Raw genomic sequence first — 24,595 nt, forward strand, 5'->3', positions numbered from 1 at the left:
TAATGAAAGAGAAGGACAGCAGAGAGAAATGCTGATGTTTGAAAAGGAAGTAGAACATTTAAACATCGAGGATCAAGCATAGACACCCACTAAAAGCTAGACGTATCTGCAAGGATAAGAGAATTATTATCTGTCTGAACAACACAGGCCCCTTGAACTCTGTTGTTTATGTGGATTCAGTCGTACTAAGACACAACCGTGAAAATTAGAACCTGTCAGGTCTACTGGGCCAGAGAGACCTAAGAACAAGTTCATCTCCTGCAGGAACATCTGCACTCCGAACCAATTTTTGGCCAGCCTCAAAAATTGATCAAAAACATCTTTAAGATCCAGAGGGCCCCAGCATCATCAAGTCATGTACCTCACAGACCAGCACCACTGTCCATCCAGCAAGTGGCAGTGCTGGCACAGCTAACCCAATGCAAGAGGATGACACAGGCCGGGTTGCACTCCACACTCCCAGCCCCCAGCCCTAGCCCCAGCCTTGCTCTCTAGACTTTCACCCACTGCCTACTTACTTTTTAATTAGATTTTTAAACAAAAAGTGAAAGTATTTTCTAAAATCCCTCTAATTACACTGAGATGCTGAACTGATTGTGAAGGGAATAGGAAATGAAAGCGACTCACCCTCTGAGGGAGAATTTTGTCAGCCATCTTCCTCCTCTTGGCACTGTACATTTTTTAAAGAAAAAAACACGTTACCATGGTGACAGATCTAGGAGTAACGAGGCCACCTGCTAAATTATCCTGACATCTCCACATGCTGGTGCACAGCTGTGCATGCATCAGCAAAAGGGTCTCACCCATGCCCAGGACCTAGGACCCCTTCTCTCAGCAGCCTGGGGAGGTAGTTAGCTAAGAACAAATCAGAGCTGTCTGTTATGCATCTTGGAAAGAAGTGCACAAGTTCTTTGATCACAGCATCTTCTATGGTGCAGGGCGGCAATGTATGCAAGTGCATGTGCACGTCGTCTATAGATACAGACAGCATGGAGACAGACACTGCACATGTGTGGAAGTGTGCATAGACATACCTATGCGCACACACAAGTAAGAGGTGAGTGCCTGTAAACTGAAAACATGAACTTGTTCAAACTGATCTGAGTATGTATTCATTCATGCCCAAAATTGAGTGCTGATGTTCATTTGCATATGAAAACACAAATATATATGCACCCTTCCCTACATATACACAATTGTTTTATTGAAGTGAGTGATCTACAAAGGTAAGTGACTTTATGTCTCCATGCTTGTTCATCTTTATGAACATGTATGTGGGAAGATATGTGTTCCTCTAGAGCATATGCATGTGTCCATACCCAGACACAAGCACATTTACGTATGTATGCTTTTAAAAACGCTCCTGTGTTCATATGCATACAGCCAAATTTATATAAGCCTAAGAAATGGTATTGTTAGGAAGACTGCCAAATATATCGTCTTTTGAATTCTTCAGATTCTAAAAAGCATTTGTTCCCATCAAACTGTCACCTAGCTTTCTCTAGCAAGGCCAAGAGAGAATTCAGGCCCTACTCTTCACCTCTGTAATTTGTGAGGCCTTTATCTTAAGGAGGAGATGAATCACTCCATCTGTGACAGAAAAATGGGAGAAAGACAACTGCCTGCTGCCAGTCTGCCATGTCACAAGGATGCCCTTCCTTACTGTTTTCATCTTGAAAGTCTGTCATCAGCCATGTCCACATAAAGGCTGTTTCCACACACATCAGCGCAGCATACTCCCTTCCTGCATTTGCTAAGAGTAATCCTGGCCTGAAATAACAGATTCTTCTTCCTCTCCACCTAAGCCAACCCTGAGAAACTCTCTATGCTTGGAGGTGCAAACTACATCCTCTCTTGGGGTAGAAAATTCATTTACACAGTTGCACCCACTTTCACAGGTGAACTATGTCCCTTTTTAAAAGTACAGGAATAACGGGACTAGAATGTTACATGGTTTAAATCTCCAAGACCTTTCACAACTGACAAAAATCAAATCTGCACTGAACTGTTCAGATTCTGGAAGCAATGCATGAGCAAACTGCATCCTCCCAAAGGAAGTGGAATATGCACCTGCAGCAACCCCGAAGGCTTTCAGTTATAAAGAAATTAACAAACAAGGCAACCCCACAAAAAACATGGTTCTCAGAAGTTCTCCAGAGTCTGTTACAGAAAGATTTACCTGCTTTTAGTCTTATAAACCTGCCAAGAAAGGAAGATTACACCATCCCTTTTGTGCACCCTTTTGTGCCATACAATATAGGGCTCAATTAATCCGAGAATTGGGACCCAAGGTGCCAGAAAAGTTTGCCTGAAAAACTAGGAAAGTTTCAATGGGAAATGACAGGGAGGTAGAAATGAACAAGGGGAAAACACTGAAAACATTATCTGGAGGAAAGGCATGGCAGAAGAAACAGAGAAACTTTTCTGAGTACCTAACAAGCACTGGTGTAAGCTGGACTCACTACAGTAGTGATTAGTGCTGTGTTAAAATTAAGAACTGGGAGGGGGAACTGCTTCCTTCTGTGGCTTCTGACATCAACTTTTAGGTAACAAACTATTCTTCTTTAATGATCCCTGCAAACTGGTGACTGAAGTTTAATCCAATTATCCAGTTGTGGCAATTTTTCAAGTTGTATATTTAAAGGCTAGGCATTATTTTGTGCAGTTTCCTGAAGAATCTCCTGGGAAGTGCTGTGGAATGTGCATTTTGGCTAGTACTGGGCAAGGCCTCCATGACGTACATGTATCTCTTGTGCTCACATGCTGCACCCACACACATTCCTTCTGTATTTAATCTTATTCAATCTTAATATATTAATACTCTCAGGATTGGAGTCCTTTCCAGATGCATCCCAGATACAAACATTCCCAAGGCTGGCTTGCTGACCCAAGGCATATACCCCTGACAGAGCAGGGCTCCTGAAGCACTGAGCATAGGAAGTCACATTTACCTACAACCAGATATGATGACACCACCAGAACAATGTCTGAATCTATATATACCTATAATGATTTTGCAAAAGGCAGACAGCCCAGATGACTGCACCCTACCTGTTTATTGGGAACTGGCTCACACTTGGGAACTCCTGTCTGATAAGGTCTAATAAGTTGCAAAAAGAAATTGGAGAACTGCTATTTAAGAGAGAGTGCACTCAGCACTGTACAAAGTGGACATAAATTAAAAAGAAAGCTCATTTTAGAACTCCCTCTAATTCTGGGAAATTATTTCCCATGATTAGCTCTCTACTTTATATGTAGCAATGCCTAGGAAAACTGCAAGTGTTATGAACAGTCTGCTTAGTGACCATAATACAAGAGTTCACATCACCAATCAAAAATCTTTTCCACGTGTCTCTTGTTTACAAACCGTTTTCTTAGCCAGTCAGAAATCAGAGAAACTATAAAAAACAGACAAATTATAAAATCGTTGTAATATATTAGAAAAGAATTATTCATTAACTTTACAAGCTAAATGTAATGGCCAGATTTATAGCCCGATACACTTGCAAGGTAAAAGCATTTTAACTGCAAAACAAGAAATTAGTAATGGTCAACTTGTTCAGAGACCATTCACAAAGTACAGAGTAAAATTTACCTTTTTTTTTTTCTTTTTTTTTTTTTCCAGTTTTAAGAAACTGACACTATATAAACCTTCTGGTCTGTCTCATTCAATCTTAACGGTCTTACCTACTGCTAAAAAGAGATCAGTTTTTCTTCCTCAAATTGTTTTCCATTGCTTCCTTCCTGGAATACTCACCTCCTAGTTCGGTTCTGAGTAGCTTGCTGCTGCTGTTGCACTTGCTGCTGCACCTGTTGTTGCTGGACCTGCTGTGGCGCAGTGCGTTTTCTTGTTGTTTCCATCACAGTCTGGGGCATCCCAGGTCTCACTGAGGGGCTTCCAACATATGGGGGACCTGGGGGACCCATGGGAGCCCCCTGATGGGGCATTCGAGCTCCTGATGGCATCCCAGGTCGCTAGAGAAGAAGAAAAACAGAAAGAAGAGCCAGTTTGGTCCCTGCTTCCTCAGCTGCAACAACATTTGTACATAACCAGACACTAGCTCCAGCAAGTTCCCAATTTTTACCATCCTTTTAAGCACTATGCAGTAATGCAGACTGCAAGAGATCTGAATAGGAATTTCCTGGACACGGTAAAGAGGAACTCTGTGATAAAGTAGACAGGAAACAGGGATGAGAAATTCTAGGCTAGGGAAAACACTCAGTGGTCAGTAACACCCAGGCCAGCTTACAGTATATAGCTCTACCTTCAGACTGAAGCTGACATGACATGCTACACACAGTTCAAATTGGTGCAGTCCACACACTAAACAAAGCCATAAGCAAGCTCACATCCACAGCACTTCAGATTTTGCAATAACTACCAGGTTGCTTTGCTCAATAGGGACGTTGTAACAAGCAAAGCTGAACTATGGAAATACTATGCTAAAACATTTTCCATTAAGAGCCCTTGCCTCCACCTACACTGGAGAGCACCATAAGCTCATGAAGTGACAAGAATTCTTTAAGAAAAGGTCATCTTTCCAATCAAGGCTCTATAATTAAAAAAAAAAAAAAAGAAAAAAAAAGCTAGAGAGAGAGAGAGACAGCGACAGTTTGCCAGCAGCTCCTTTAGGCATTTGAAAGTCCTGACATTTATGTTGACTTCAGCATGCTCTGGAACAGACACTTTAGGTGAGACCACAAGCTTAATGATGTACTAGACATATAGCAAAGTCAATGGTAAATCCTAGTTTATATTCCTCAAGGTAAAAGACCATTAAAATAACTGCCACTCATAAAACTTAACTTAAAACAGAGAGAACTTAGTTTCATTCTAAGAATTACCAAAATTATAAATATTATTATATTTATATTATTATTATTTATATTATTATAAATATTTACATATTTGTGAAAATACAGACAGACACACACACACACACACTATATGCATTTGAACCAACATATGAAAAAGAATGATCATACATAAAAGTCTTTTGAAATTCTAAACTCCCTCCAAAAAGTCTTTCAAGGAAACCAAAAGGCCATGGCATCCGTTATAGACAAGTAGTTGGTTAAAGTATAGAAATGGGGAAAAAGTAAATGCTTCTGACAATACAAGGAGTTTTTCTGGGATCCATGCTTTTCAGCATACTCAGAAGCAACCTGAAAAAAAAAAAAAAGAAAGAAAAAAAGGGAAAAAGTAAAGAAGCAAAAAAATTGTAGATGATGTTAAGTTATTCAGGCTGGCAAGGATGAAGACCAGCTTCAAAGAACTGCAGGAGGACTTAAGGAGACTGACTGCACAAGTAAAAGGAGGATGAAAATGGATTTCAATACATATGACAAGTGATTTACTTGAAATCAATCCAAATCAACACATACAAAACAATGTACTCTGAGCTGACTGTTGCCCAACAGAAGCAAGATTTTTAAACAGATACCTCTATAAAAAAACATCAGCCATTAAACAATAGAAATGACAAGGAAAAGAACGGAGAACATCACTGCACCATTGTTCATGGTTTGCCAGCACAGTGAATACTGTGTGCAGTTCTGTTTTCTGCTGATGGTAGATTAGACATGAAAAAAATACAAAGAATGGTATGGAAAAAATAAGATATGGAATAGTACCTACATAGGTAAAATCAAATGTACTATGACTCTTCCACCTGGAAACAGATGACCGAAGGTAATCTAAGGTGGCTTTTGCAAGAACTCTGCAAAATCACAAGTGGCCTGGAGAGGGCAGATGGGGATTGACTGTTCACTGCCCCTACTAGTACATAAATCTTGGCCATCAGAGAAACACATGAGGAGTCAGGCTCACAGACAAACAAAACGGTGTTTTGCCACACAGCAGGTAGTGAACCCGTGGAACTACTTTTCAAAGGGATGCTAAAGACATGGAAAACAGGTTTGGCTCAGAAACTTCTCTGAGTTATCAACAGTCAAAGACTGAGAAAGTATATAGGAGAAGTGTTCTAGTGCTCTCTAAAGTGTAATGTGTGCACCCCAGAGGGTGCACAAGACAATCCACTGGGGTGCAAGAAGTAAAGATTTTTTTGTACCATTAACATTTTTTTAAACAGAGTTCTCATCTGTATCTTTTTTTTTTTTTAATTTCTGTTTGTTTTATAATGTGCATAGTAGTACGGGAGTTCATGTATAGAATTTATAAATAAATACACACATATGGAGGGTGCATGCTCAAGAATTTTTTACTGATAAGGGTGCACAATCAAAAAATTTTGAAGACTGATGTTCTACACACCTGCCCTTCTCTCTGTCTATTGTAGCCATCTGTTATGGTTGCTGTTAGGGATAGCATTGCAGGCCTAGAGGGACCTTTCCTCTGAGCCAGAAAAGCAGCTCTTACATTATGCTCTGTTACATTTTACAGTAACAAAGCACCTATTCTGGCTGAAAGCCCTAAGCAACAGTGCTTAGCTGCCTCTCCAGATTACCCACCCAAGTTCTCTGTAGTCCCCAAAGCTCCAATTCAGTGCCCTCCCTGATCATCACAAGTCTTAAATATTCCTTGTGCTTGGATGCACGAAGAAAAAGGAAGAAAGAAAGAAGGGAAACAATCAGTAAAGAAGCAATGGCTATAACTGGTTTGGACAGAGAGGGAATGTTGAGGTAGGAGAGAGACCAGCAACGTCAGCCAAACAGGTGGATTCAGGAAGTATTTATGTAGGAGACTGATTGTGGGTATGGCCACTGAGCAGAGCAGTAGCAAGAGACAGCAAACAGGCAAAATTGAGGCTCTGTGCAGAGCTGAAAACATTGTCTCCCATAAACACTGAGCTATGAAGACTGCTGGAACAGAGCAACTCTCTTCTTTCCCACTCCCTGACCCAAGCAGAGTCTGCAGAAACAAATGGCCCAGAATGGGCTTCACACTTGAGACTGTATTTAAGATCTTTCTGTTGTCTGTCAATCTACAAATTGTGGCCTTCTTCCAGCAAAGAACAGACCATTAGGCCTGCTGTTGCCTGTCATTCATCCTGGGACATTTGACAGTCATTCAGAAGAGTCAAGATCCTGGACATAGTCATCTCATGTTCATCTCCCCTGGAGACTGTCTAGCCACAAGGACCAGACTGCAAACCCACTCTTCTGATTCTATAAAGAACACCTTAAAGCCTGGAGAACAAGATCAGCAAGCCAGATCTAGTCTTGATCTAAATTTGAGATCTTTGAACTTTCTTCAGTTCCCTTTGTTAAGCATTAAAACAGAGAAAGGTAGAGAAAGCATGAAACAGAAAAACGAGACAGCTCTAGCAAGAGCAGCAACATTTTGGACAGCATATTCAATCTCACCCATTTATGTGCCTCACTCTTTCCCTTAACTTCTCATACTCTTATCTCCTATATCATATGCAGATAAAATGTTACTCACTATGCAGCTGCCATCTCACTGACATAAGCCCACCAGATTCCCAACAGATATAGAACTGCTTTCCCTAGCTAAACTTTTGTAAAAGGAGAACACACAAGTAATATCTTACCTAACAGTTTATTTTGCTCTCAAGCACATGTGCGAAAGAAGACAGTGGCAGAAAAAAACACAATTTTTCACAATCGTACCACAAAAAAAAACTTGCCACGACACTAAAGAGTATTACAGTACAATTACATCTTTTGAAAGAGATCTGTGAAGTGCCACCGGCTACAGCTTAGGATCTCTCTCTCCCCTCTTCCTCATGTTATGAGGAATGGAAGCTGTCCTGAACAAATATCATCCACGGTGAAGGCTGCAGAGCAGAACAGTACTAACACATTCTTTTTCCTAGGAGATCATCTATCTCAGATGTTCCTACTCAACCTCTGTTCACACACACAGACCTACCCCCTTTTTTCCTCTATTGATTCCATATACATATGTGTTACTCTGCACTACTTCAAACATTACTGGAAAGAGGGCAAAAACACTGTGGGGCATAACAAACGAGGAAGACCACAGTATGTCCCCGGCCGAAGGAACCACTCTTACAGCTCTCAGCAGATGAAGCAATGAGTTGAGTACGTCTGCTCGCAAAGCAGCTAGACAAGGCCAAACAGTACAGCACACAGAAAAAGGTAAACAACCAATATTTAATGCATGCATACTGGTCCCTAAGAATTCTGCCGATTGCCTGCATTCCTCACTGATTCTGCATCTTTAAACAGTCCATCATTGGCCTAGGCTACATCTTTCCAAAGCTGAGCACACTGTCATTGCAAAAAGAACACCACCTCCCCAACAACTGCTGCTAAATCTCTTTCACTACCTTCTACTGCACAGCTGCTTAAGCCACACATTTGGCTTTTCTACTTTCTTCCCCTCCTAAACATCCTGTTACATTAGGGGATTGCCTTTCCCCGCTTTTTCTTCGTCATTCTTCAAGCAAACTTGTCATTTCTGATGGAAGAAGTGAAACAGCAGTGGAGAGGTGTCCTTCTATATATTTCCACTGCAGACGTTTTTCAAGAGACATCAACATCACAGCAGCCAAAATGCTGAAGCAGATAAAAAGAGGGCTCCTGCCTCAACATACCAGGTAGAGGACGATAACCTGGAGAACTGACAGGTACAAAGAAAATAAAGTATTAGGAAAAGCAAAGATACCTACAGGAGGCTTAGAAATGGACTGAACAGAGAGTTTGGAGTTGTTGCAATGCAGCATTGAGCTGTACCTACACACTTCCCGTTCTAAAAGGCAAAGCTCTATCCATCTTGGCAGCACGTAGCATGATTCTGATGGCAAGCAGTGAACAGCTATGGGCTTCTTGTTAATAAAGAAATTGATACATTTTCAGAAGAACAACAAAAAATACCAACTATCCAAACAGTATATTTTGGGAACTAAAACCTGAGCTACCTTGGGTAGACAAGGTTTACAACATAGCATTACAATATCTGCTAATTTCTGTAAGGTATAAACATAAGCAAGAGGTATGTCAGATGCTGTCTTAAAGAACAGGTCACAAGAAGTATACGGAACCATTAAGAAATTTAGCCAAGCTAATATTGCCTGGTGGCAACAGGCTCCTGACTGCACAAATGGTTTCCCAATAGTGAAATAGATTCTTTTAAGTACAAGAAACGAACTTGTAGACATCTTCTCTTCTCTCCTCTAATAACTGCAGGTATGACCTCATATGGCTTCCTGTTTTTAAATGTCTCTAAATCTTTTAAAGACTTAGTTAGCAGAAATATCAGTATTTCCATTCTTACTGCTCATCTACTATATTTACCTTCCTCCATTTCCCCAAAGCACCCATATCCTAGAATCAGGGTCCAAGTGTTCCACAGCTGTGACTTCCAAGTTCCACCCATTTTGAAAAATGTTCATAACAATCCAAAAATCTTTAACTTGGAAAACACTACATTTACAAAACTGTGAATTGTAACTTGAGACAAAGGTCAGCGACCACCTTTCTATTTCAGGCATGTCCATCCAGAACTCTGAACAAGTAGATACCAAACCCCAAACTAAGCACCTCAATGTACACAGTTAGAACTAAACAAAACCAGCCTTTGGAACTGAAACTGACAAAGCCAATATACTAGCTTTGAGTTCCATCAGCTTGCTGGTTTTAGTAGATCTGATCACACCCACTACAGTGATCTAATGTGATATGGAGTGGATTTTGTGGGAAGAACAACTAGGAGAATATGCCTCTTCATTCTGTAAACGAGTTTGGGAGGGTCTTGGGAAGGGAGAGAGATCACAGCTCTGCTACATCATGGCTAGAACCAAGAAAAGACTGATCAGGTTATCATAGAATCACAGAATGGTTTGAACTGAAATGGACCTCAAAGCCAATCTAGTTCCAACCCCACTGCCATGCACAGACACCTCCCACCAGCCCAGGCTGCCGCCAGCCCCATCCAGTCTGGCCTTGGGCACTGCCAGGGATGGGGCACCCACAGCTCCTCAGGGCAACTTCCTGCAGTGCCTCACTGCTCTCAGCGTGAAGAATTTATTCCTAATATCCAATCTAAACTACCCTCTTTTAGTTTAAAGCCATTACTCCTGGTCCTATCAGTACACTCCCTGACAAAGAGTCCCTCCCTCCCCAGCTTTCCTGCAGGTCCACCTCAGATACTGGAAGGCCACTACAAGGTCTCCCCGCAGCCTTCTCTTCTCCAGGCTGAACAACCCCAACTCTCTCAGCCTGTCTTTATAGGAGAGGTGCTCCAGCCCCTTGATCATCTTTGTGGACTTCCTCTGGACTTGTTTTAATACTTCCGTGTCTTTCCTGTGCTGGGGGCCCCAGAGCTGAACGCAGGGATCCTGGTGGGGGTCTCATGAGAGCAGAGCAGAGGGGGACAATCACCTCCCTTGCCCTGCTGGCCACCCCTCTGTTAATGCAGCCCAGGATACTGTTGTCTTCTTGGACTGCAAGTGCACATTGCCAGCCCGTGTAGAGCTTCTTGTCAACCAGCACCCCCAGGTCCTTTTCATCAGGTCTGCTCTCCTCACTGTCTTTCCTTACAAGAATTAGACAACAGCTAGCAGCTGGCAATATCAGGTATACTTTTATGTACGATTAACTGCAAAAATTTCCAGACACAGAACACTGTGACTGCTGAAAGTTTATGTGGGTTCAATAAATTATCAGCAAACTAAGTTAGATAAATAAAATCCGCACAAGTACTAAACATACAGGGCACCTCTGGGTCGGAAAGCTACAAAGCACAGAGTATTTGGAGGAAGTATTACTTTTTGCCTTGCTCTGATACTTCCATGAAGCCTTCTGCTACTCCCCACAGTTGGGGACACTGGGCTAAGTGATCCAGTGAGACCGTTTTCATGTTCCTACAGCGTTTCTTTTTTAAAAAATAAAAGAGCAATTCAAATATCTCACAGATAATTACATCTGTGCACCTGTATTTATCAGCAAATCCAACTTTTCTCAATGAGCAACACAATTTTGTGTAACAAGCCCATTTCACAAAGTCCCGTCAATCTCTATTAAAACTTTAGCTAAAATTAATGCGATTTGCTTTTCTTAACTGTGTGTGAACTTTTCTGTCTTTGTTAGCATGCAACTAGTTCGTGGCTATGAAAGGACAAATCTTCTGTTCCTAACAGGCAGCTTGCTTACACTTTTGAATGCTGTACGATGTTTTTACTCCACCAGACTTTTTAAGTACCATCTCCCAATCACGTTTTTTCACTGTGGTAACATCACTTGAATTCCCCAGGCTGCCCTGCACACACCCCAAGCATCTCCTTGCTGAACAAAACAGAAAATACATATGCAGTAAACCAGTGACTTCGTTCCAGAAACTGTTCTCTGAAAATGCCCTAGCACGGAGAGACGTACAGACCACTCTGTATTAGGAAAGTGGAACAAACTGTCCAATGATGACGGTTCATGAGGCTTTCTTCTACCCTTTCTAGTGTTCATACTCTGACAAGATAGTATTTATATCCACAATAATATAAAAATTAGTAAGATATTTTTCATTAATGAAGTTCAATTTTTTCAAACCTAATAATCTCTTCACCTCACTACTTCTGGTAGTGATCTCTACAGACTGATGACTAGCTGAAAGAAAACAAACCACTGTTCAATTTGGGGAAAGCATCTCTAGTTCTTCCCATTATAACAAAACAAATACCATAACATACTGAAATATGAGTCCTTGAGGTCATCCAGTCCTTCCTTGTTTGAATAAAGTGCCACCAGTATCTCGATCATCTTTGACAGATGTTTACTCCTTTAACCAGTTCCTAAGAGCCTCCAGTGACAGAAATTTCACAACTTTCCTAATCAATCTCTATCCTTAGATATTATGACCAAAAATAAATAAATAATGATTTCCTACAAGGCCTAACCACCCCCAATTTCCCATTCTCTTACTGATGAAGTCTTCACAGGCCTCCCACTATCACTGCTCTCTGAGTTACCCCTCCGTTTGCTTATTTGTCACACAAATGAGCATGGTTCTACATGACCAAAATGAAAAAAAATAAATCTTATAAGTATGCGCCAACAGATTGGCAATGCCTTCTGTATTACTCTCTGCCCCATTTCTTAATGAAGCAAACATTTTACTTGCTTTTTTAGTAGCAGTGGCTGCTGCTACATACTAGGCAGCCCACAATAACATCTGAGACTTCTTCCTGCATGGTTATAGTTCATTTATGCATGAGGAGATGCAAAATTTGTTTATGAAATTCACTCCTCATCCCCTTTTCCATAACAGTGGTGAATCTATTAAACACTCCATACACATCTTTGGAAAACCAGACCCGTCCTTTAATCTATTTTTAATGCGTAACTAGTATTAGTTTTTACGCAGAAACTATGTAAAAGCACATATTAGCAGAAAATAAATACATATAAGGACTTATTTTAAGAGCTTCCCAAGCACAGCACAGGGGGCAAAGAATAAGAATAACTAAGGGAAGAAAGTGATTTGAATTGACAAGTATATTGTAAATACAGATATGACTTGATAGTTTAAAAAAGGAACATAGACCTTTATAGGTATATCTTGTGTATAACAGGAAAGAAGATTGGTTTTGGAAGGAAGATAAAGTGGGAACAGAAAAGAACACAGAAGCAAATTAAAAAGGTCAGAACAACCAGACAAGAAAACGAACTTCTCAGCAGCTTCTTGTGGGAAGATGACACCGGCAAGGTCAACAATACAAGGTACCAAAGAGGAGAAGATTGCTGCAATTGAGTCACAAAAGGACAGATGTCTGGACAAGAGCTTTGACAAGATCTGCACCATGGATCTTTTCAAGCCTATATGTGAAGATACTTATTTGAGAAAGAAAGGAAAAAAATAAAATAAAAAAAAAGGAGACAAGGATAACATCCAGTGAAGGGATCCAGACAACAGGGCGGCCTATGATAGGATCTGAAGGATAGAAGAAACTGAGAAGAGGAATGGCCTGCGGAGATTAATATCTTGGTTTTGGTCAACAGAATTTAAAGCAAAAGCTGGACACCCAGAGGGAAATGTCAAAGAAAGCCTGAAACGTACTACTGGACAGTAGAAAACACATCAAGAAAAAGATAAATCAGCATAAATGTAGTCATTAAAGCTGTATATATCCATAAACGTGCTAGAAATAGGGCAGAGAGGAGAAAAAAAATGACAAAGTGAGGAATGAAACCTTTGAGAAAATCCCTTTCTCTCTTCCCACAGAAACAATGTGCAGGACCCTGATGCCACAGACCAAGAGTTAGAAAATTGTAAAAATAAATAACTGAAAGAAATCTACCCTTTTTAAAAGAACTGCTAAGCAGAGGTGTAACAAACTATCAAGAATTTAAGCAGGATAGAGTATTGCACTTAAGATTTTTAACCATTAAGAGATCTTACATTACAGAGACATCCTATTTGAATGACACAAACAGGGAAGAAGACATCTTCTAAGCTAGCAATATGGAAAAGAACAAAGGCAAGATGAAATGCACAAGAGCAAAGGGCAAAGTGACCTCAGCAAAAGAACATATGTTTCCAGAAAGATCAAACGAATCCAAAATCTAACTGTCCTTAGGAAATACCACAAAATTCTCCTTTCCATTTAAGTATTCACATAGCAGAATTTTTCTCACAACTTTCAACCCCTATTTACATACCCCCACTTTTGCAAAATAATAATAACGCCTTTAATAACCAAATAAATAATTTTATTGAAGATAAAATATAAAATAAATAATTTGAAGAGGAGTTTTTCCCCTGAAATGGGGGCATAATCTGATTCCAAAGAATTCTGGAAAAGTTTGCTATTCATTTTGAATTTTCAATTAATTCATTCAGATGCAGACATACTGTATGTGGTAACCAGACTCTGCAATATGTGAACTCAGGGTAATGGCTGTGATGGCTCATTCTCTTTGGTAGGATACTGGACCTGAAGAGATAACATGAAGTTAAAACATTTTTTAATCTTTTGTAAGTAATGGAAGACTGACTACCTCAACCTGTTTTGATCAAATTGATCCTGAGATCTGGAAGAAACTAGAGGTGAAGAACAAACACAGAAGCAAAAGCAGAACTAAAGGAGAAGAGGGTCCTAGAAGAGGTGTTCCAGCAAGAGAATAACAGACAAGAATCCCTAGGCTCGCTAAGAGGTAATGAAAAGATGACAAACAAAAGCAGTTATGCAAGGTAATACACGTATACAAGTAAGATGCCACTAGTAGCTAAACACCCAGTGCTGACAAGTCTGACTCTTCTAGCATCCAGGTAAATAATGGAAACAAGTTCTACTATATTTATTCTGGTGTAAATTAAAAATTCCCATGCTTAAGAGGCTAACATGCTTCTTTCACACGTACATGGGAAAGAAGCAAATTCACCCAACTAACTCAGCAACTCTTCCTGTTACTGAAGGGAGACCACCGGTGTGCAAATGCCAACAGAAGCCCTGGAAAAGGAAAAATATGCATACGCCTCCCACCTTGCCTACGGTTCTGCCCAACTATAGTCATCTTAAGAAACTCACAAGTCCACAATGAAACCACCATTACAGACCTGCACACCTGCTATTCAATCATTCCTGCACATCTGCCCATCTAGCAATGCAGACTAAACTGCTCCTGTACACTGGTACCACATCACCTGTTCACTGTTCTCACACAAACAGAATGCCTCCTAAAAGTCCTTAGCCTCGCAAGTCTCACCGTATCCAGGATCTGCAGGACACAAGCTGGATTCAACACATCTGGGGTAAGCCTGAATTATGGAGATAACTTAGAGGCCTGCAGCGAGCTCCCCAGATTTCTATGATCTTTGCACAAGACTGTCCAGCTGATGTCTTCAAAAAGGTCTCACAGAAGGTGCTAGAATCCTCAAGAGAAAACACACTATCTCTGTCCAAACAATATCTGCATCCGTTGGGTCTTATTTTTGTTAAATGTATATCAATACAAGAAATCCAAATGCTATAAATGGCGATTGCTTTCAACCATTAGAGAGACATTTAAAGAACATCATTTCCAATGGCAGAAAAACAGGATTAGCATTTCCCCTTAAATGGAGATCGAAGCCTTAATTCTTTAAACAAAAGCAGGACATCTTTTTAAAGACATTAAGTATTCATTTAATAAGCATGGCACCCTGAAATTCTCTCATGGGTGAGTGCCCATAGACTGTTACAGATCTGCAAGCTAATCTCTTCAAGCCCCTGAAAGTCACCTGTTAAGTAGCCAGAGGATACATTAGAGCCCAGACTGAAGACAAGAACCAGAGCGCAGTACCACAAGACTTCGTCAGGCTTGCATCAGAATTGTTTTTCAAAACACAAGTTTGATTACAGAACAAAGTGTCCTACAAGCCCATTTGGGTCAGATCCAGTGCAGATTCTGCACCATGGTCAGGCTCAATAGCATGCCATTCACCAGTCATGGAGAATCAAAGCAAAAATCACAGCACACAACCCCCCAGACACAAGCCTGTATTATCAATGAATCAGTGCATATTCTGGGGGTTTTACAGACCCCAGTGCTCTGCTGGCAAGGCAGTTACCACCGCCCCAAGAGCACACAGCAGGAGCCGATCCAGCCCAGCACAGAGCCTCCAGTTTCCACTCATCCCTCTATTCAGAGCCAGCCAGCTCACTAACTTTCCCGACTCACCACCCCATGGACCAGAAACTCAAAAAGTTTGCTTTTCGTAGCTTTGCGAGCCCCTCCTGTAACTTCGTCTGTAGCCATCAGGGTCTGCTCAGCCTCTCTCACTCTCTCTCTTCCTCTTTCTTTCCCTTTTCTGCCTTTTTCTCCAACTCTCCCCTCTGAGTCCTGCTGGGCTCTCACACTTCTAATAGCGCGGAGTGGGGAGGGGGCCCCTTCAGGGCCTTCCTGACGGCCCACTCGCACTAAGCCTCAGCTGCTGCATTCCTCCACTGATAAGCCAGAAATAGTTTGTGCTGCCGGGTTCTGTGTGTTTACTCTGCAGGGACAGAAAATCCAGCTTTTTAAACCTCTCTGTCCAAACACCAGAGATAAGCAGGAGGCAAAGTGAAAACACGCCTCAGCTTTTTCGCAGTAGTGCTGCAGCCTCTCCTCCTCAGCGCGAGGGGATGGTAAATTCTGGGGCAAGGGGGAGGGGGCAGCCTCACAGCGACATAAACTCGGTACCTCGCGGAGGGAGTTTTCCCATTAGAAAATGCAGCAGGCGAGCAGTGAGAAACAATGGCTTTCCCTTGCTCCCACTGCTCCTCCCGCGCTGCATTTCCAGGCCTTTTCCCCAGGGACCTGGCAGGCAGCACACAGAAACATTCACTGGCAGCGTTTCCAGCATGCGAGGCTGAGAACTATCCCCTTCGGACAAGGCAGAAACAGCAGGAGGCAGAGAGCTGGGAACAGAGAAGGACAGCGTGTGAGAACCAAGGGGAAAGAAAGAGTGTGAGAAGAGCGGGAGGCAGGGGGCGGGGGGGGCAGCATGGCGACGGCACAGCGCCTGCCTCGCTTCCTCGCTCCCAGCCTCACTGGTGGGGTGGCCGCCCTCAGGATGCTTTGATACAGCTGTGACGGATCCATTAGAGACCCCCAGGTGACTGACAGATGCAGACAAATTATTAACACCACAGCTGCCATAAGACATCAGCAGCTCGCTGCTTATCACACAAAGCCCTGCACAGCAACGCATGTCATCCTGGAACACTGCTGGGAATGTGGAGCCCACCTGCCACCCGGGGGAAGGGGCTGCCTCCATGACCGCTTGCTGCTCCAGTGGCCCTGGACTTGAGCTAGTATGGCACCGGGTGCTGGCAGCACAGCGGCCATTCCGCAAGCAGCAGCGCTGGCTCCTTCATCATGGCAGAGCAGGCAGCAGTGGCCTGGGGCATGATCTGCTTACCGACAGCTCCATGTGTGTCTGCAGCTTGCAAAGGGCTGATGTTTCCCAGTCTGCCTGACACAGCAATAGAGGAGATGTTGCCAGGTTACGAGAGGGGTTTATTCTATTCCTCTGCTTGAAATTCTTGTCTAGGGGCTGTGAATTTTCTGGCAAGACTGCAAACAGAGGAGAATCAGATCTGAAACAAATAAATAAATTGCTGCCTTCCACCAGTAATAAAAACAAGCTCAGGAAAGGCACCATATTAGCTAGCAGCGAAGAGCAGATCATGAAGATCATATGGCCTTTTGAACATGGGGATGAAGACAACAATCTCCACTGATTTTCAGGGTGACCCCAGCCCAGGCACTGCTATGTTGGGATACCCACAGGAATTACAGAAATTTCGGGAGAGTGGGTGTTACATCTCCCCTCCCCCTCCCAGTCCTTCAGAAGCAGTATGCCTTGCAAAGGAGCACAACCTTATTCAGGACATGAACTAAATGGTTCCTGAGGTTCTGGTTGACTGGAACTGATGGCACTAGTGATCTGGAACCAAACTGTTACGTGTCAGCATGCTTGGCAAGGTGGCACTGGGACTGTGTATTCAAGTTTTTTTTAGACCACAAAAGCTCACAGGTAACACTGGCTCCCATCTTGTGAGCCCTTTCTCAACCTCCCTGCAAGACGACATGCTTTTTCTTTAAAGTCCACACCAACAGTCGGCTGCTGCACTTGGTAGGGAAGCAGCAGCTTTCCCTGCGCTGGGGCTACTGACCCGAGCCTGTGCAGAGCCTGCTATTCCCATTCCTGGCGAGGAACCCCGTTACCACGTTACTTCACGAAATGGCACCGTGTAGCTCGAGGCACGTTCAAGTAGCGGTTTGCTCGAGAAGGCTTCAGGCAAACGACTCCGAGAAGCCGTGAGGGCCTGGGAGCCGCAGCGCCGCCCGGCCCGCGCCGCACCCCGCGGCTCGGGCCCTGCGCTCCCGCGCACCCCAAGGCCCTGCCCGCCCCCCAACGAGGCGCCGCGGCGCAGGACGAGGCCGGCGGCCGAGGCCGCCGCCACCCCCCCGCCCCCGGCCACGGCTGTAGCGGGGCGCGGCTGCCGGCTGCGGCGCGGCGCGCAGTCCCCCCTCGCGTCCCCCCGCGCTCCTCCGCCAGCACCATCGGCACCGAATGGCAACGGCGCGCCCGGCACGGGCAGGGCGTCCGCCAGCCGCGGTCCCGAGCGCGCCGTGGTCGGGCGCCGAGCCGAGCCGGGCCGGGCCGGGCCGCCCGCCCAGGGCCGTGCCGAACCCAAGCGGGCCCCGGCCGGGCCGCCCGCGGCTGCCCGCAGGCCCCGAGCGCGGCGGCGCGCATGCCCGGCGCGGCTGCCGTGAAGGTCAGCCGTGGCCTAGCGGGGGACGCGCGGGCGGAGGCGGCCGGGCGCGCGGGAGGGAGCGGCTTTAACCCCCTCCGCGCCGCGCAGCAGCCGCCGCCGCACCGGCGCCCCGGGACCCGGCGACCGGGAGCGAGAGCGAGCCCGCCCCGGGGCGGCCGGTGCGCGGAGCGAGGTGCGGGTCCGCGTGGCTCGGGGCCGAGCCGGCCCGGCGCGGGGGGGTGGCGACGCTGCTCGGGCCGGGGACGGCTCCGCCGGTCCGCGCCCCCGCTGGGGACGGAGCTCGGGGCCGCGGGGCTCGGCGCCGCTCGGCGGCAGGGAGCCACCCCCGAGAAGGCGCCGCCGAAGCCGGGCTTCCCGGGCTGCGGGGAGCAGACGGAGCCGAGGCAGGCGCTTCGCGGACATGTTGCGAGCCCCGGTCCCGCGCTCGCCTTCCGAGGCAGGCACCGGGCGCGGCCGGCAGCGCTGCGGGACCCCGCGCCCTCTGCACGGGCTCCGGTCCCCGGCCCGTTCGTCGTGGCCAGCGCTGCGTAGTCAAGACGGTTTGCGCTAGGAATGCAGGTTTTAGGTTTTTTTGTTTAATATATTACACACAGATATCTAATCATTTAGGATAATAAGGTACAGCTGCTCCCCTCCCCATTAATAACCGGCGCCTTTACTGCATTATGAAGCACGAGGATCTATTAGGAAGTGTTACTGAATTTCAGTAGAATACAATAGAATATGTAGTGCATTCTATCTGGACGTTCTTAGCAGGAATTATAGAAAGAGATTTCTTGAATATCAGATTACAAGGTCAGCCATTTGACAGTTAGGGAATGGCAGATTCATTGCAGCCACAGACTGAATGAATAAAAGTCCTGAAGGAAGAATCAATTATGTAAGGATAAGACTCATCTCTTTCTTAGTACTATTGCAGTTCTCAAAGTACTTTAGAAAACAGTATAACTAGGTTGTTGTTTTTTTTTTCATTGTCGTTGTTGTTGTTTGTTTTTTAAAGTGGAAACTAAGATACATATGGATGGAATTGCCTTGACCAACATTACCCAGCTAAGAATTAATTATTTCCTGTGTTCTTCCACTCACCGCAATACTGTGAAGGACAATGAGTGTGTAATACCTCTACACAAAAGGATGAAGCTTACAGTGCAAGAACGGCTTCTTCCAATTTTTCATACAATTTTATTTTAAATCATTTATTTTTCTCTTTTCCCCACATTTTCTCATAAAAGCATAGAAAACTTTATCTTCAGGTCTTTATCTTTTTATCTTTAGTCTTTATTGGACTATATCAGGAAGTGTAGTAATAGGACAAGGAGTAATGGCTTTAAACTAAAAGAGGGTAGGTTTAGACTAGATATTTGGAAGAAACAGGGGGTAGTGAGACTGGAACAGATTGCCCAGAGAAGTTGTAGATGTCCCATCCCTGGAAGTGTTCAAGGCCACATTGGATGGAGCTTTGAGCAACCTGGTCTAATGGAAGGTGTGGCCCATGGGACCATGCCCAGGGGGGCTGGAACTAGATGATCTTTAAGGTCTCTTCCAACCCAAACCATACTGTGATTCTATGAAAACAACTGTGTTCTAAAAAAAAGTGCATGGTTCAACCCCAGTATCATTCTCTTCCCCAGCTGCTACGGCTATCCTGGCAGCTCCCAGCCATTTGTGGTCTACATGACAGTGGCATAGGACTGACTCTGCAGTGCCTGTGTAGTGCCTTTACTAGTTCTTGGAGGCTGAGCACGCTGTGGGGACCTCCTTCCATCCCTCCATTGCTCTCTCCAACCTCACTTTGTACTATATTCCTAACACATTTCATTTCAAGGAAAGCCTGACATTCTTCCTCCTTACTTGAGGTTTAGGAGGCCACCTTTTCTCCCACAAATTTGCTTTTTTTTTCTACTTCTATGCTAGTATTCAAGCTTTTAAAACTGTTAAACTACGCTGGTCAGGCTACAAAAGATAAGGTACAAGTTGGTTTGGGATATGTTTGCAGCTGCTTTCATTTTTTTTTAATCTACATACAGATGATTAAAGAAGTACATGAAAATATTTGCTACAGAGGGGCATGGTTTGCTACGTGGTTTGCTACAAAGGGGCATACAGTTTTCACTTAAGTCAACAAGGCTCAGAAAGTTAAACTATTCTCAACAGTTTTGAAATTTATGCAATATGGCATAGAAAATGTACTGAGAAACAGATGGAAAATGTCCCTAGATTGAGGCTCTCCTTATTCTAAAGAAATGACAATATGTACTTGAGTTCAGAATTATTTAGTATTCTCATTAACAATACAGATAATGAACTAGAGAACATGCTTATTAAATTTCCTAGCAACATACAGTTTGGAGGGGTTTGAGGTATGCTGTAAGAGAGGATCAAAAAATCCTGAGAAGCTGGTGACATGGTTTGAAGGAATGGGATAAATTCAGTCAGAAACGGCACAAGTTTCCACATCAAGATAGGAATCAATAACTACGTAAACAGAGGAAGGAGAACAACTGACTATTTTTTTCAGAAAAAAATGCCTGGTGGTATAACATCATAAGTTGAATGTGAATTAACAGTACTACGCTGACACAAAGTAAAGAGACAAAAAAAAAAAAAAGCCAGAAGAACAGTAACAGTGAATGCTGCCCCACTTGTCTCATCCCCTTGGTGGCAATATAAGCAGTGACAATGGGTTCTAGATTCATATTCTTCTTCTCCACATTTTGTCTGTATTCTTCCCCATCCCTCTTCCTCCTCTGCAGGGCACAAACGGTCACAGCTCAAGATTTCCCTAAGGCTGCAAAATTAAATTTTTCAAATATTGCTGAGAAACCCCTCCGAAGTAATTCTTCTGCTATCTGAATTGTTGTCTCAACCAGACTATTCTTTGCAATTTGGGGCTCTGTGTGTCAAAGAAAATCTGTGTGGGAGAAATCAAGATGGTTCAGGGGAGAACAGTAAGTGTGACAAGAACTGTAAAGCCTAAGGAGGGAAAGAGAAAATTACAGCCAAAAGGCTGCTGCAAATTGAAAAAGAGCTACTCTCCATATCCATAGTACAAGAACTAATGGATTGAAATTTTCCCCAGGAAGATTTAGATTAGATATTAAGGAAGAGTACAGCAGGAAAGGTACAGATGTTTCATAGAATCACAGAATAGTTTGGGTTGGAAGAGACCTAAAGATCATCTAGTTCCAACCCCCCTGGGCATGGTCCCATGGGTAGGGAGACTTTCCACTAGATCAGGTTGCTCAAAGCTTCATCCAGCCTGGCCTTGAACACTTCAGGGATGGGAATCTCCATCACTGAAGGTCTTTAGGAACAGGTTAGAAAAGTATCTGCTCAGAGTGATGTAGTTGGTGTTGATTCTAACTTGGGTCAGGACAAATAATAACTCCCAAAGGTCCCTTTTGCCCTGTTTGCCTCCATGAACTGTATGGAATGTCACAGGACAAAGATACGGCTTTTCTCTAGCCGGAATGTTTTTTCTTGGCAGACTTTGCAGATCTGCTGCAAACAAGCTTAAGCTGATCAAAAAGGGTCTCTTAATTTTTTTCTATTTCGGAAAAAGAATACATATCTGATTGCTATAACAATATAGGAATAAGGAATTTGCATATGCAAATTGCTGCAAGTTCCCCTTTGAAACTTACCAAGTATCATACAGCTTTTATACTCTAGCCTTTTACATTCTCCTTGACTCATGTATCTTCAACTACTATTTTACATAACTGTCTCATAGACATACCCTTTTAAATTAGATCTTTCCACTAACCATTTTTTCAAATCTATCTGGAATGAAGAAATACTATAAGTGATTTGTAGCATGCATAAAGAAAGAAGATTTGACATAAAGGCAATAAAGAATAAATAAAGGCAAAGTGTTGTCTCCAGAGGTTCCAAATAATATTCTGCAGAGATAGACATAATTAAAAACTTATGTCCTGACTACTTTAAAAGCAATCACAGGCAACAGCAGGGACACCAAAAGATGGAGGAAGAGATATGTAATACTATAGGATGCAAATATCAACTATACTTTCATTTTACTCAACCCTGCACAGTCCTGTGACCTCACAGTAAGCTACTTAGCCCCGCTGTGCCTCTGCCTTCACTTTTCCATCCTCCCAAAACACATTTTCCACAGCTTGTCCAGTGACATCTGTACCTGATTTTTCACATCCTCTTAGCAGAGAAGCAAAGTGGTACAGGCAGTCCACGCTAATCCTTTCATTTTCAAGCCAAGGGCCAAAGCAGAGCTGCAACGTATTATACATTAGTAGGAAGACTTTGGTTCTGGAAGGAGAATAGAGAGGAGACTGTTGGGGGTATGGATTTCTGTTTTTCAAAAGTGGACAAAACAAAGGAATCCTTGGTGGGGAATCCTTGGGAACCAGAGAAAAAGACCAGCCAACAGCCCCCCTACACACATACATCTACTGCCCCCTAGACCAAAAAGGGGTAGTTGATAGTTGATAGTTGATCAACTTTGTGATAGTTGATCAGAATGATCAGTTTGGAGTATGTCTGGTAGCAGCATCATGAAGAACTCACCTGCCATCACTAATGGACAGAACACAGACGGGGGAACCACTGGGTCAAAAAGTCTAGCACTGTATAATCAATAGCAGCCATGTAGTATATAATCTTTTCAGACATAAAGTTGTCACATTGCACTTTAAGGCTTGGTATCCATATAGGACATCTGCTAAAAAATTTCTTTGAATTACCTTTAAGTACATCTAGCTATTCTCATTTGTTCTTCTACCAACTTTGTCCCTAGCGGTTCTTCTTTATGTCTAATGTTTATGTTTTGAAGCATTTACAGACAGCAGTCATACCCACACTCAGCCATCCTTTTGCTAGGTTAAACAAGTGAAACTCGTATTTGGTCTCTTCAAATAAAAATGCCAATTTCTCATCATTCCATTGGGTTTTTCTCTGTCAACCCCAGTTAACCTGTCAAGAACATGGATAAACAGGATTGTAATCTGAAAGGCCAGGTACTGGTATGGTATTAATACTTCTCTCACCAGCAGAACACTCAGTCAAACTTTCCTAGGTTCCCAGCTACCTTCCACCATATTATTGATGGTAATAACCACAAATTCTCCTGCAAGTGGGCTCATACACTAGGCTTTTTCTCCTTCTTAATTCACTGTCATTAGGTAAGCCTCCAGCTTACAGTGCTGATTCCTGTTACAAGTCCCTGAGAGCATGACTATGCACTGTACTGTCATCAGAGGTTGGAACTAGATGATCGTTAAGGTCCCTTCAAACCATTTTATGATTCTGTGATTCAGAGTTATTTCTAGATGAAATCAGACAATGATTTCATCATATTGAACATCCAGTTCAATATGATAACTTACTCTCTTCTGATTCAATGATACCTGTCTGATTTGCATCATCAACAAATTTCATTATTACACTTCCTATTTTTTGTGCCATAGGCATTAGCGAAAATATCAAATAGCATCAATCCCAAGGTAATCCTGAAGAAACTACAATCTGTCTTCTGTGTCATCTTTCCTCACCTGCCTTGCAATTCTTCCGTTATTGTCTGTTTTCTGAATCCGAACTAAATTTTTAGATAGCACTGCATCAAAGGCTTCGCCAAAGTCTAGATAAATAAGACATATACTGTTTCCTTTGCTTAGAAAATTAGCTGAGAAAACTATTAGGTTAGTAAACGTTCACTGTTTTTTTTTATCCTATCTAGCATTTATATCCTCCTCACTCTCAGTTATTTTCCCTTTCAAAATTTATCCTTGAGCCTCGTATGAACTTAGGATCACACTAATGCAACTGTCTGGAGTACACTTGTCCTTCTGTAATATAGGAAAACCAACAGGATTTCCTATTTCTGTATCAGGAAAAAAGATTTTTTGAAAGCCCGTTTTGATTAATATTAATAATGATACAATTACATCTTGGTCTCAGTGAAAATCATTTGAAAAGTATCTATAGTTTGAGCAAATCAATAATAAGTAAATACTGACTGAAGGATGTATTAATAAACAAAGCTATATAAGACGTGAGAAACGGTCTCAGAAAAAGCACTAGGAGAGTGGAGAAAGCACATAACCAAAGAAGGAAAACAGAGCAGTCTTGGCATAGACCAGCTAATAAATTCACCTCTCATTTCAACTAAACTAGTAGAACAATTATTAAGTGAATAAAACCACAACAGACTTAGAGCACAATGGAACTGAAAGTGGTAAGTAATATTGTTGATCATATATATTAAAAAAAAAAATGCATTGCCAGACAAGGCCCAAGTGTCTTTTTAAATGATTTTATTTGGCAGAGTAATTACAACAATTACAGATTACCCCCAAGAAAAGTCAATGTTAATCTCAAACGGTACATAATTACAGCAAACATCAATGACTTTGGAAAATGGCAGCCAGTGGTAA

General features: G+C 43.0%; 1 protein-coding gene across 12 annotated transcripts in view; it reads right to left on the reverse strand.

Annotated features, from left to right (window-relative positions):
• Nucleotides 1-24,595, reverse strand: part of SMARCD3 (SWI/SNF related, matrix associated, actin dependent regulator of chromatin, subfamily d, member 3) — a 111,043-nt gene that overhangs the window by 57,716 nt on the left and 28,732 nt on the right. The window contains exons 1-3 of one of the 12 annotated variants that reach the window (XM_040549865.1): nucleotides 16,823-17,755; nucleotides 3,758-3,975; nucleotides 628-670 (exon numbers count right to left, since the gene is read on the reverse strand). In XM_040549865.1, coding sequence (XP_040405799.1) covers nucleotides 628-670; nucleotides 3,758-3,975; nucleotides 16,823-17,101 — 540 coding nt within the window. In that variant the 5' untranslated portion in view covers nucleotides 17,102-17,755. The other 11 variants (XM_040549870.1, XM_040549867.1, XM_040549868.1 and 8 more) reach the window with 11 other exon arrangements.

This window comes from Cygnus olor, chromosome 2, assembly GCF_009769625.2.
Source record: "Cygnus olor isolate bCygOlo1 chromosome 2, bCygOlo1.pri.v2, whole genome shotgun sequence".
Classification (NCBI taxonomy): Eukaryota; Metazoa; Chordata; class Aves; order Anseriformes; family Anatidae; genus Cygnus; species Cygnus olor.